The sequence below is a fragment of the Pyrgilauda ruficollis genome, unplaced genomic scaffold (genome assembly GCF_017590135.1).
Source record: "Pyrgilauda ruficollis isolate IOZ18807 unplaced genomic scaffold, ASM1759013v1 scaffold92, whole genome shotgun sequence".
NCBI lineage: Eukaryota > Metazoa > Chordata > Aves > Passeriformes > Passeridae > Pyrgilauda > Pyrgilauda ruficollis.
The window spans coordinates 1,748,195-1,762,349 of NW_024531266.1; the positions used below are offsets into that span (position 1 = coordinate 1,748,195).

General features: G+C 43.5%; 1 protein-coding gene across 1 annotated transcript; it reads left to right on the forward strand.

The window, feature by feature from the left end:
* Positions 1 to 2,101: 2,101 nt before the first annotated feature.
* ISL1 (ISL LIM homeobox 1) lies at positions 2,102 to 13,321 on the forward strand. Its single transcript, XM_041489317.1, has 7 exons — positions 2,102 to 2,136; positions 2,272 to 2,380; positions 3,261 to 3,450; positions 6,479 to 6,738; positions 8,694 to 8,980; positions 10,458 to 10,625; positions 12,874 to 13,321. The coding sequence occupies exons 2-7, from the start codon at positions 2,353 to 2,355 to the stop codon at positions 12,988 to 12,990; spliced, it is 1,050 nt and encodes a 349-aa protein (XP_041345251.1). The 5' UTR covers positions 2,102 to 2,136; positions 2,272 to 2,352; the 3' UTR covers positions 12,991 to 13,321.
* The last annotated feature ends 834 nt before the right edge of the window (positions 13,322 to 14,155 follow it).

The following is a 14,155-nucleotide window of genomic DNA, read 5'->3' on the forward strand; positions in this document are numbered from 1 at the left end:
TTGCCCCAAACTCGTGCCAGGCTGTGCGGAGCTGCCCGGCTCAGAAGCCTTTCAAACTGCTTTTTGCTTTACTCTACTAACACAGAGAATTACTATTCTGATACCTAAATGGCTAAGTTTTCATAGTTACACGTATACCTAGTACTTTCTATATATGCATGTACACAAACATCCCCACATGTATGTATACTGCCAGTTTCTTGGGTGTGGAAGTGATCACCCAGAAGAGTTGCATTTCACACCGTTTATTTAAAAGTCGAGTATGTAAATTAACAGTGTGCGCGTGTTTACAACCATATCTTTACCTCCTGACATTATCTTGAGATCATTTCAGGGTAGGTTAGTTATCTCTGCAAGCGGCAACACTGCGTCCCGCTTCTTGTTTGAAATAAACCTGGAGGGTGTGTTTGCTCCCTTAGCTTCGGAAAGGAAACATCTTGCAAAGTAAGTTAGAAATGCAGGATGGTCCGTTGATTAGTAGCTCTCTTAGCAGCAAAGGCGAGTTTCAGAACTATTTCTTGGCTATTTCATCGCAATCAGACTTCCTCGTGGAAAATTATTCTGCATGAATATGGCTTTGCCTCTCTTAGACCCAAACTCTGTTGCCTTTTAGAAACATGGGACATTGAAAACAAGTATATTTTCCTGATGAACAGTGATTGGAGGGTACTTCTACCCTACGTTGATGAGGGCGGTATAATAGTCCATATGGAACAGAAGACAAAAATGGGATCTAAACAAACGCAAAGGGAATGTTTAAATCCGGGTGCGGAGAGGGAGGTATCGGAAGAGCATTGAGGCGGTCGTGCTCGGGTACGGCTCTGCACAGAATAAAGGATAGGTACCGAGTAGCCGAAGTGGAATCTGCCCTTTGAAAAACACACAAAAGAAATCAGTGCCCAGGTCTAAGATGCGTTTTGCCCGGTTTGGGAAACTTTCAGAAAACTGCCTTCTGGAATCCGAGGGGCGCACGGCACCTCTCCTGGCCGCGGCTCTCGGGTGAGGACTCCCCACATCGCCTCCAGGGAGCAGCGCCGCAGGTCCGCTCCGACAGCAAGTCCGCGTCTTCTCCCCACCCCCACCCTTTTTTTTTTTTTTTTTAAAAAAAAAAAAAAACAAATAATAAGAACTTTAAGGGATTCTCTTTGTTGGGGAAAGGCAGAAGTTCTTGAGAGGCAATTTAAGGTAAATATTTGTACCTTCTTCAATCTTGTGTTTAACAGAAATATTGAAGATTTTATCCATGAATTTAAGAGAAAGAGGCTGTAGGAAAACGTAAACAGTCCCATCTCGTGGCTGGGGTCGTGCTCAGCCAACCGGCCCTATCCTCCCCTGTTCAGGGCATCTCCGCCTGGGCAAACCAGAGCGTGGCACCCGCCTGGGAAAGATAAACATTCAGGAAGAAAACAGTTGGATTAACACCACCACTAAAAAAATTACATATATACACCATATATATACACACACACACAAATATATGCATATATATGTATATATGTGTGTGTGTGTATATATATGGTGTATATGTAAATATCCATACGGAAATGCTACATGTGGCGCAGCAAGCCCGGACGGGGCAAGGGGTATAGGTACCCGAGCGGGGCTGGGGCGGAAAATGAAAGGTGTGATGGGAGATAAGCGACGGCGATGGAGGAGAGCGACAAGACGAAAATATAAAGGGAAATACAAATAAGGAGCGAGGAAAAGTTGGCCGCGCGAACCCGAGCCGGGCGGCCGCGCCGCCAGACGCTGAAATATGATAATGGGGCAGCTGCGCCGCGCCGCCCGCAGCCAATGGCCGCGCGCGGGCGTGACGTGCCCGCGCGTGACGTCGCGCCAATGGCGAGCGGGCTGAGTTGGAGCAGAGAAGTTTGAGTAAGAGATAAGGGCGAGGCGAGTGCCCGCGCCGCCAGCGCCCAGCCCGGCACCGCCGCGCCTCCGCACCGCACCGCACCGCACCGCGCCTCCGCGCCTCCGCGCCGCACCGCGCCTCCGCGCCGCTCCTGCGCCGCCACCGCTCCGCTCCGCACCGCTCCCGCGCTGCTACGCGTGGACGGACCCCGCCGCGCCCCCGGCGCCGCGCCTCACCGCGCGTCCCCTTCTTTCTCCGCAGCCCTGACAGTATCTCCCACGCCGGTGGTGTTTTGTACCATTTTCTTTTATTTTTCCCCTTTTTTTTTCCGATTTCGATTTTTATTTTTTTTTTTTTTTGCCTGTGTTAATACTTCTATTTTTTTTTATTATTATTATTATTGTTATTCTTGTTTTTAGCGACAGCTTTCAAACCTACTTTGGGGTCTTAAAACGAAACCGTACACCATTTCACTGTGGACATTACACCCTCTTACAGATATGGGAGACATGGGAGACCCACCAAAAAGTAAGGCGGAATCTTTACCGTTGTTGGAATAAATGTGCTGTCTATTGTAATCGTCTCAGCAGACGAACTGATAAAGTGATGAACTTCATTTAAATGGTAGAGAAGGTGCCTTTGTTACCATGCCTGCATGCTTGCTCTGTCGTAGCCTTATGTGTTAACAGCCTGGGGTCCTACTCTCTTTTAAAGTTTGGGGAGCAGACAGGATTTTGATGGGATCTCCAACAACGGAGCCTTAAATTCTTCTCGTGATAGACTGCAGTGAGGCTGTCTGACTATCCAGCACCTAGTCGGTCTAGGGGTATTAGACTTGCAAAAGAGAGCAAGTGACAACCGTAATGATGCTTGTTCTTGCTAGAAGCCTCGACTCCCTTCTTCTGAGGGAAAGGGCTCAGTGGGAAGTGCACCCCACCATGCTTCCTCGTTTCCAGTCAGAGCCTCTTAAAATACAAATGAAACACATAGGTACTCTCCTCGTAAGGCAAGGCTTTCAAACAAGTCAACAATAAAATAAAAATTAAACAACCTGGGAGTTTGGAGTTTTGATTCCATGCAAGGTTTTTGAAATGAGGACCTTCATCCCAAAGGTTTTTCACACTTGCATTTTTAACATTTGTTCCACCTCCTTCCTAAGCGAGGCAAGGTTTTGATAGCACACTATAATTACCATCCAGAAGTGTAATATTCTTTAAAAAAAAAAAAAAACAAACTCAAAAACCCCAACAAACACCCCACCCCCCCCACAAATATACAAACAAACAAAAAAAGGCAGAAACCAAACAACGCTCCCACAATACGCTTTATAAGGGAATGACATTAAAAGTGTGTTTATCTCTGTAGGAGAGTAAACGGTTAGTCAATCATGTATTTATTTTCATTTCAGAAAAACGTCTGATTTCCCTATGTGTTGGTTGCGGCAATCAAATTCACGATCAGTATATTCTGAGGGTTTCTCCGGATTTGGAATGGCATGCGGCGTGTTTGAAGTGTGCAGAGTGTAATCAGTATTTGGACGAGACCTGTACGTGCTTTGTTAGGGATGGCAAAACCTACTGTAAAAGAGATTATATCAGGTACGCCATTTACGTTGTTTAATTTTTCGGTGAGAATTTATTTGTCTTTTAAACTTTAAAAATTTGACGGAGAAATAAAGAGGGAAAACTGTGAGGAAGCAGGTATAAGATAATTGGTATGTTTTGATGTGTTTTCCTATGAATAGACCTGCGAGGAAAAAAGTTGGCAGTGAAGTTTTTTATTTCTTCTTTTCAAATGCAAATATCTGTAGTACTAGAACTAGGTTCGGGACCGTGTAGGACCTTTCAGAGGACTTTGGCAATGCATCCTGTGATTCTAACCAAGGGGATAATCGTAGATAACAGAGAATATTTTCAATAGTGTAGATACTATGAGCAACACGGAACAGATCACTTTCTAAGACAACCTGAGAAATGCATCTCTGTGTTTCTGCAAAGACATAGTGACATTCAAAAGAAAGGCACTTCAAGCAGGTATGCCGTAAAACATAAATACACCGATAGGAAAAAACCCAAAAAAACCTACTTAAACTAGGCCTATCAAAAACAAAAACAAAAACAAACAAAAAAAAAAAAAAAAAAAAAAAAAAAAAAAAAAAAAAAAAAAACAGAAAAAAAAAAAAACAACAACAACCCCAAAATTTCCTTCGGACTGGAGGCTCCTTTTATGGGGACGTTAAAACCTAGACCGAAATGTTTCTTAGCTAAAATAACTGACATTTAATCTTTTTTAAATATTAACCCCTTTGGTGATATCTGACTGCATTTTCTTTCTTATCTTATCTGTACTGATGAATTAGACAGAGCAGATCAAATTGCCCATCATCTGTTCGCGAACAATTGGGTATATTTAGATAATGGAACCGCTTCCTTCCTCACATTAAAATCTGGTAACTGATAAAATGTGAGAGTTGCCAATGCTGACACTATAGAGAAACCAAAGCAGGAATTTCGAGTGTGTTTATTATTTGTGCTCCTGGGTCACGCTGATCCGTTTCAGTGTCACCTACTGGGTTTGCCAAATCATAAGTTTCTATGACACTGAGGTATGAACAATTTTATTTTTTTTTTTGCAGAAAATTTTGGAAGCAAATCACCTAGCCACCTAAGATACCTTTCTGATTTCTGTATAATTCTGAATTGAAATAAAACCCTCGAGTCTTTCCTTCTCTAGCGCACAGTTTGTAAGCAGACCATTCCTTCAAGCCACTGTGAGATTACTCTCCAAGTTCTAAAATGGCGAAAATTAGAGCTTTTTTTTTTTTTTTAAATTCTTTACTCTTAAAAGAACGCTGGAACAGTTCTCTTAAATGTTGTCCTTTTTCTAAATTGAAATGAAAAAAAAAAAAAAAAACCAAAAAAAAAAACCCAAAAAAAAAAAAAAAAAAAAAAAAAAAAAAAAAAAAAAAAAAAAAAAAACAAAAAAAAAAAAAAAAAAAAAAAAACAAAAAAACGTTTGGACCGAAATGTGTTCACTTACCTCCTTATAGAACTAAGCGGAAGAAATCTGAGCAGGGAAAAAAAAATCAGTTCTTTTAAATTAATACAGAATACATTTCACTTGCTACAATTTAAAAAGAAAAAAGTGCATTACGTGCAAGATGGCTTTGAATTAGACCATGAGCCAGTCTCTTAAGTGTCAAACCTGTGGGCAACCACTGCAACTTTTGTACCTATGAATGCGCCTACTTTATGATCACTCTGTTCTTTTGCTGTTCAGCCGTTTGGGTTTTTTTCTTCTCAAAACGGTGTAATTCGGGTATATGTAGTTCTGAATATAGGATTAGAACACTTCTATAACCATAAAAGCTAAAGAAGTGTATACTCACAAGCATACATTACAGACTGTATCTCTCAAGAAGTATACTGGTGAGGAAATTGGTGGGGATAAATAGTAGCTCAGTTTTAAGAACAATTTTCACAGTTTATGTACCAGTACCTTTTTCAGTGCATGTACCGTACATTTGTGGCAAGATGTTAATTTTAATCATACCAAGGACTTCTGGCTCATAAGCATCCTGTGGGAGACGAGAGAGTATTCAATAAGACACCCGAGCTGGAGCAAACTGGAGCATTTTCTAGTGTTTATCTACTGGTGGGTGAGCTGTCATCCTCTCCTCCATAGGAGACGAGGAACCCGCCACCCACTCCAGAAACTCGTAATTTGCTTTGTGGGGCTGTCAGCGAGAGGTTGTCCTCCCGGTCCTACCGCAGCGCTTGAGCCCCGGCTCAAGGTGGGAGCGTCAGGAGGAGGAGAGACGGGGCAGGGACGCTGAGGTAGAGACAAGCTGCAGAGTCAGAGCACCGAAACTGCCTTTTTGTTGGTGACAGGAGAGAGGATTTACGCTACTATATATGTAAGCCTGAGGAGGCATGTGTGTTATGCTTATATTGTTGAATTAAGTTAATCTGGTGAGAGGAGACTAGGGGAAGAGACCCTGCGCTGGCAGTTACCCCGCTGGGTCCCGGAGGCTGAGTTGACGGCAGTCCGCACACACATCAAGCGGCGCAAATCTTGAGTGGGTTCCGTGTGAAAAGTATCATAATTTGGTGAAGCTGGCACGTTTGTGTCTCGGATGGCAGCTTCGGCAGTCTCGCCTTTCCCTGGTGTGCCCGGGTAGTCTAGCTCAGACCCAGGCCAGGCTAGGTCAGGCGAGGAGGCAAAGAGAGGGCAGGGACGGCCCTACTCCTGCAGCAGCCCGAGCGCTGGGGCAAGAAGGAGAGGTTGAATATCCTCGGGAAGAAACGGGGTCGTTTTTTTGTTTCTTCTTACACCTCTGCCTCCCAACTCTCCTCTTTCACCGGTGTGTTTGTGTCCACTCCGCCTTTTATGGCTCGGGGATCAGGGCACCGACTGAGAGTGCTTATCCCTTTCCTCTTCTGGCTTCTGTATTTTCCATGCTTTTAAAAGCAGTGGATTGCGTGTGGCGCGTCTACGCGGGGCCAGGGGCTGCCCACGAGCGGGAGTGAAAACCTCTTTCTTTTTCCCTTTCCTTTCTCCCCCCCTCCCCCCCCGCTCTCCCTGCTTCCCTCCCTTCTCCTTCTTTCTGGGCTGGGCCCTGCTCAGGTTATACGGCATCAAGTGCGCCAAATGCAGCATCGGCTTCAGCAAGAATGACTTCGTGATGCGCGCCCGCGCCAAGGTGTACCACATCGAGTGTTTTCGCTGCGTGGCCTGCAGCCGCCAGCTCATCCCCGGCGATGAATTCGCACTGCGGGAGGACGGCCTCTTCTGCCGGGCGGACCACGACGTGGTGGAGAGGGCCAGCCTGGGCGGCGGGGACCCTCTCAGCCCCCTGCATCCCGCTCGGCCGCTGCAGATGGCAGGTACCGCCCGCGCCCAGCGCCGCGGAAACCCGCGGGGTTTGGCGATGCCAGGTCCCACTCCGGACGGCGGGGAGAGCCCCATGGTCTCAGCGGGTCCCGCACCTCCGTGGAGAGCCGGGCCTGAGCGTGCGCGCCCGCGGAGAGGCGGCGGCCGAGGCGCGCCTCACGTTCGGGGCTGCAGCGAATCCAGCTGCAGCGAGAAACGCCCGGGTTCGCGGAACCCGTGAGGCGGAACACCTGCGGAGGGGCCGAGCCCCCGCCAGCCAGCCTGCCCTCCTCCTGCCCCCACCACGCACCGAGTGCGGGATTCCTCCGTCACCCTCCCCGAGCCCGGGGCAGCCCTGAGCCTGAGCCGGAGAGGGACGAGCCGCTGCGGAGAGCAGGTCTGAGCTTTCAGACCCCTTCGCTGCCTCAGGAGTTCTGAGCGCTGGAGGAAGTAGGGTCTGAAAAGAGATAGACTTCATAAGTACAGGCTGGCGCTTAGGCTGTAATTTAAAACTGTCAACAAGCTAATCTTCGGTAATTGCCATTTAAAGTGACTCTTGCCTTCTTGAAACGTTTCATGTAATTTGATGAGAATTTCATCTCAAAACTCAGCCTTGTAACTTCAGAGTCGGTCCACCTTACAACTCCATTCACACTTCCAGTTCTCAACGGGTACGTCAGACACTCAGAGACCCTTAGCTTTAGGAAGGGACACTTCTCTGAGGCTAACTAGGTTGGACAATACAAGGTTGTCCGACCTTTTTGCTATGCAAGTAACTGTAACTGGGAAAGTTGTTTGTAAATACAGCTATTCTAAAACGGGTTCATTTCCCTCTTCTGAGCTGCTTTCAGGTGACATATCTATATATAGGGAGAAATAATCCCATAACTGGTCAGAGCAGAATTCTAGAGAGACTGTGCTCCCTGTATCGTGCTTGTGCCATGTCTCCGAAAGGCTTAGTGTGTCGGCAGGTACAATACTGATAAGATTTGAAGCCTTCGTATTGTCGTCATCGCATTTGCTGATGAATTGTTACAATTAGAAAAGTCGGAACCCGACTGTACAAAAGCGAGCACTTCTGACTGTTTGCTAAACAGTTTAAGGGAAAAAAAAAATACTGTTTTTATTTTTCCCTCGACTGGGTCAGATTACACATAATAGCTACAGCTACACAAGGCACAGAAGAATAGCAGAACCACAGGAACACTTCGAGCTCTTGATGTGATGCCATCTGTAGTTTTGCATTTCTTGGCAGTTTCTACGAATTGGTGGGCTTGCTCTCCTTTTAAAATCACTAGATAGATATTTTTAAATTATTCATCCAAAGTATAAACAAATACACCTACCACTTCCACTTTTTAAGATAAACCCCATCTCCCGTGCTTTGAGATACGGGGTTCTCACAGGGTTTTTTCCCATTGGCATGGTGCAGAAGATTTGGCTTTTTTTGTTCTGGTTCGAGAGCGTCAAACCGCCGGGAGCTGTTGCACGTTATCACGGCTTCTGGCTAAGATGAGCTAGATTCACTATACAAGAAGCAGACCCGAATTATGATTAATTTAAGTATTCTTTCACTAATTTTCGGGCCAAAATTCTGTTTTGGTGATTTGTCGGGAAATAAATACATAAAACTCTCCCTTTCCTAGCACACATGCACCTTAGCTAACTTGCCCTCCCCTGTCAAGTTTAGTACAGGTTCAAGCTTCTGTCATTAGGGGTTTTAGGGGGATGGTTTGTTTTTGCAAATTAATTGTCTGTGGAGTCAGAAATGTCAGTCACTCCACCAGTGCATAAAGCAGAGGAGGCTGCAGCAGCTCCGATAGATCTGAGTGCTTGAATGGCCTTTGAAAGAGGGTTCATCACCCGCCCGCCACCTTCCCCTGTCCCACCAGCTTAGATTCATAGTCTCTGCAGACTCCCTGCTTCCTACTCATGGGGATCCTATTCCTCCCTTCCCCTTCCCTTACAGCAGAACCTATCTCTGCCAGACAGCCAGCTCTGCGGCCCCACGTCCACAAGCAGCCCGAGAAGACAACCCGGGTCCGGACTGTCCTTAATGAAAAACAGCTTCACACCTTGAGGACCTGCTACGCTGCCAACCCCAGACCTGACGCCCTCATGAAAGAGCAACTGGTAGAAATGACTGGCCTCAGCCCGAGGGTCATCAGGGTTTGGTTTCAAAACAAGCGATGCAAGGACAAAAAAAGGAGCATTATGATGAAGCAACTTCAGCAGCAGCAACCCAATGACAAAACTGTAAGTGGCTTCATCCTCTGTCCGTGTCTGCCTTAATTCCAAAGGAGAAAAGCTTGGTGCATGTCCGGCCCGGACAGCCGCAGAGCTCGGTCTGATGGTGCTAATTTTTTGTGATCTCCCTGAAAACAAAGAAAGTGATACTGCTCAGCCATTACCCGTTAGTTTCTGCTGTCTGTGCAACAGAAACAGACCACCGCGAGGAGCCGATTTAGGCTGCTTAAGCGTACTTAGAATTTGTGGGGCTGAGAATACGCAGTAGTTTAGACTAACTCCACTGCAGCATGAGTGAGACTTGCAGAGCTTATGGGATGCAATAAACCCAGTCTCGTCTAATACTTATACTGCAAATGCAAGGGGCTCCTTAAGGAGAAAATGACGCCTTTGACCTCTTCAGTGTTTTTAAACAGGAGCAAATCCATAAGTAAAAATAGTTAAAAATAAAATAAGAGATGTTATTCTTAGCACTTTGTATACTACAAGTGTGTGTATTTGTCAGTGCACTCACTGCAGAAAAAGACAAATGCAAAACAAATTTTTCAGAATAAACATAGTGTTTACAGGTTAATTTATATATAGTTATATCTGTGTAGAGCTCTTTTCTGCAGATATATGCATGGGTGATGTAAACAAACGGCATGCACTGGGTTCAGCAGAACAAGTTATCTGTTCCCATTTTAAGTCAAATTTGTTTCTTTTTTATTGTTGTTGTAAGTCTGCTTGAAGAAGAGTCTGTTACTCTCTCTGTGTATACTGACTGACCCGAGAATGACTATTAATTCATAAGGCTGCCCAATTAAGTGGAATTTAAGGAGTTTCATTTTACCCTGTTGGAATGCAATAAAACACGGTGTTGTTAACTCGCCTGAACAATCTATTCGTCGAGGCTTGGAGTTATGTTGTACACTGTGCCTGCACCACAGGGCATACTGAGAGGGCTGGTTTTTTTTTTTTTTGTTTTTTTTTTTTTTTTTTTTTTTTTTTTTGTGGGGGGGGGGTTTTTTTTGGTTTTTTTTTTTTTTTTTTTTTTTTTTTTTTTTTTTTTTTTTTTAAAGAGCGCGCTAATGACGTACCCCAGGTTTGCTGTGCACTGGATATACGATCCAGTTAAGGTCACGCAAAACAAAACCAGACTGGACGCGGACTATAGAGCGGAGCAGGATTAACCGTTTCTCCTTCTGAGACGTCCACTGGCAGTCGAGATACAGAGTGCTCATGTTCAAGAGACCTTGGGGCGGAGGGGATATGCTTTGAGACGAATAGGAGGATTAAAGGGAAAGAAAGTAAACTTCCACCGTGATAAATGCAGCGAGTAGAAACAGGCTGACCTAGAGTAGAATAGACTAAGACATTCACAGCAGATTAACAAAGCAAATACAAGCGACCGTATAGATAAGATAGAAAGCAGTTTATTGACTCAGCGTTTATGCACAATAAAGCTAACCAAGCTCATTAACATCTTTTGCTGGGCTGTTTACAGAATATCCAAGGGATGACAGGAACTCCAATGGTGGCTGCTAGTCCGGAGAGACATGACGGCGGTTTGCAGGCGAACCCCGTGGAGGTGCAGAGTTACCAGCCGCCCTGGAAAGTACTGAGTGACTTCGCACTGCAGAGTGACATAGACCAACCTGCTTTTCAGCAACTAGTAAGTGTCGGCTCCCAGCCCGAGCCAACCGGTACCCGGGTCAGAGCAACAGGAGATTCACTCCAGGTGTCAGATGCTCTCGGAGAGTCAAGCAATCCAGATTAGCTGGGTTTTCCAGAAATTGCAAGGTGTACACGACTGCATCTGTAAAAGCATAGAACTGAATTGATTTCACAGAGGTTGGTGCAAAATCGATCTTAGTGTACAGCAGAGATATTTCGTAGTTGAGTGTGCGTTTGGATAAGGCCCAACTCAGGTCTGATAACAGCTCACACACTCCTGAAATCTAAAAGCACTTCACCAAAACATTGTTTATGTGTCACTTAATTGTACTTATATCTACGAAAGCAGTTTCTAAAATTCACCCCTCCCCACTTCAGGTTGATTTTGCCTTTATGCTGTAGGATGAATTTTAAATATATGATTACAGTGTCAGCCAGGGCCCTTGTTTTGTCAGACAAATATGACATCTTAATTAAAATTTCAAAGTCCATGTCTTAAGCATGTACTTCTAGATATAACTTTACATATCTATATATATACATAATCTATACACATATGTAGCTTACATTAAGTGTTGTTCTTTGGAAAGGAAATTGCTAGTACATATGTAGGTGAAAAATTCAAACAATATAATAAACTACTTTAAGCCAAAACCAAATAGACCTTTTGGAAAAAATTCTGTCCTTAACTCACTTCCTTATGCCTATGTCACTTGACAGCCCATATGGGACCATATCGCCAACAACACTTAGGCACAACAAGGTGAGTTAAGGAGAAAAGTTCAATTTTATGCCAGTTTCCTGGCCCTAAGTCTATGAAAACCAGATATTTAAAATAATAAGATAGATTGTGTGTAGTATTTCAGGGATTCAGAATTACAGTTATGAAAAATTAACATGCAAATCTTTTTTTGATCTGTTGGGCTTTTTTTTTCCTTTTCTTTTCTTTTTTTTTTTTTCTTTTATTTTTATTTTTACACCAAGTGAAGACAAAGGTTTGTAGTTGAATCTAGCACCGTGTTCAGACCTTTTCAGTTTAGTATCATGCTCCCCTGCAGAATCCTTTTTCTTTTGCCCAACAGCAGTCTGCAGTGTGTTCCCCTCGCTGGCACACTATGCTTGCTCAGGAAACTGTAGCACAGCAGCAGGGCTATTTGCATCCTCTTACATCTAAAGCAACCACTGCTTTTTCTGCTTTAATCAAGCTGTCCGTCAGACGTGAGGAAAAAAGTCATCTCCTTTGGTTGCTTTACTTACTGTGCCTTAACAAAATACGAGACTTTAACAATCTTTGATGCAGTGAGGTTTTGTATTAAATAGTTCAAAAAAAGAAAAAAAAAAAAAAAGGCACGATGGAAGACGGATAGCCCAAATACACATACACATATAGGTAAATAGACCATTAGGTAGACAAATTAATATTGATATACATTCAACATAACATGTGATACTGAAAAGAGCTAAATTAAAGAATAATTGAAAGAACAGACCATTCACTGGCCGTTCAAGACACGGCTCTAATCTGGAAAGGGCCTTAATCACTGAATTGGCCAGCTAAATAGGTGCCAAATAAATGCTTCTGGATTAACAAAGCTCCACCCTTCAAATCATGCCTATTCCCAGCACTACTCCTAAACTAACAGGAGCAGCGGGGCACATTAAGATGGAATAGTGTGACCTTCTTTATCAAACAGACTCTCGTTAAGGAGAGATAGCACCAGCCTCGAATCAGGAATGAAAGCGGATGGCTGGTTTCAAATGCCTTCTGCTGTTGGATGTTCCTTCCAGGTTTATTTTGGTATGTGCACAAAAGGGGAAAAAAAAATCTTTCAGTTTCATGTCAAGAAAACACATGCACTCCTAAATAATTTACTAGAACATCCTCTTGCGATTGCCACTCTTGCAAGACAGGGAAGAAGGCCTCATTAATAGGTTTGTGTGTTTATTTACTTGATTTTTTCAGTCTTCTTTCTTCCATTTTTTTAATCTACTTTTTCTTGGTGATTTGGCCGAAGGCCTGAAGAAGGTTCCTGTGAAGTCAATGGGGAAGCTAAACAGAGCAACCAGCAATGACACAGCCTCCTGTGGAGATGTATCAGGCCTATTGGCTGCATGCCTTGTATATTTATTTTTGTATTCTTCTTTGCCTGCTACTTTTGCTTTGAGTTTTACAGTTGTAGCAACAGTTCTTTTTCTTATTTTTCTTCTTTTTTTTTTCTCTCTCTCTCTCTCTTTTTTTTTTTCAGGTTAATTTTTCAGAAGGAGGACCTGGTTCCAATTCTACTGGAAGTGAAGTAGCATCAATGTCCTCTCAGCTACCAGATACACCCAACAGCATGGTAGCCAGTCCTATTGAGGCATGAGGAACATTCATTCAAATATCTGTTGTTGTTGTTTCTGCCCTTACCCTCACCCCTGTTGAAGAGAGTGGGAAAGTGAACGTGTTGGGACTTCGAAATTTAGGGGAAAGAATACTTAACAACCCTGTAAGGAACCTAGCAAGGAACTGCTCCATGAGATGAACGGAGTCATATTTGAAAAGACAAGGTAATATGGTAGCAACACTGTGAAGACAATCATGGGATCTTACTAGAAAAAAATACTTAAAAGAACCACAAACCCCGTGCTTTTCAATGATCAGAGGAGTATCGAAAAGACGTTTTCCAAATATAAAAGATTTGTACTCGTGGATCTCAAAAACGAAAAAAAAAAAAAAAAAAAAAAAAAAAAATTTTTTCTTTTAAAAGGCATTGGAATACATAAAGGAGGAAGACAGAACTTGGAGGGGAAGATACGAGAGGCATTCCCCGGGGACTCAAAAAAAAAAAAAAAAAAAAAAAAAAAAAAAGGAAATCTTTTCATTTGACTGCACATCTTAGGGAGAAACCAAGGTAGAGGGACTTTCTATCCGGTCCCTCCCATTCCGAATGGTGCTGTTTCTATATTGGGGATAGCCTTGCCAAAAGAAGCTCCAGTAGGTTTTCCATCATCAGGAAAGAGACGATTCAGCCCTGCATTGTTGAAAGATTCCTTGCAGGAAGGTGGAGCTGCATTGGTTTGCAATGTTGTTTTTAGTTGACTCTTAACAAGGGGTTTTTCCTGGGTCTCTTCTAGCATGCCTGTAGCGGGGTTTTGATTTTGTTTGGTTGAGATCCACCCCCTATTAAGTGTAATGCGATTGAAAATAGGTTTTTGAATTCCTCTTTAAAGGCGAATTTATAAAAACATTGCAACAAGGTATACCTCTATTTTGCCACAAAGCGTCTCGGGATCGTGTTTGAAATGTGTCCGCCCAAGAACCTTCCCCTCCCCCAGAGATGTGTATAGTCATTGGTTATAACGACTGTTTTTCTCTCTTTCCTTTCTCTTTATCTCTCACTCTCTAGGGAAAAAAAAAAAAAAAAAAAAAAAAAGGAAAAAAATAGGATAAGTAAAAAGAAAAAAAAACCCACTCCTTTTGTTTGCTCTTGCATTGCAAAATTATAAAGTAATTTATTATTTATTATCGGAAGACTTGCCACTTTTCAT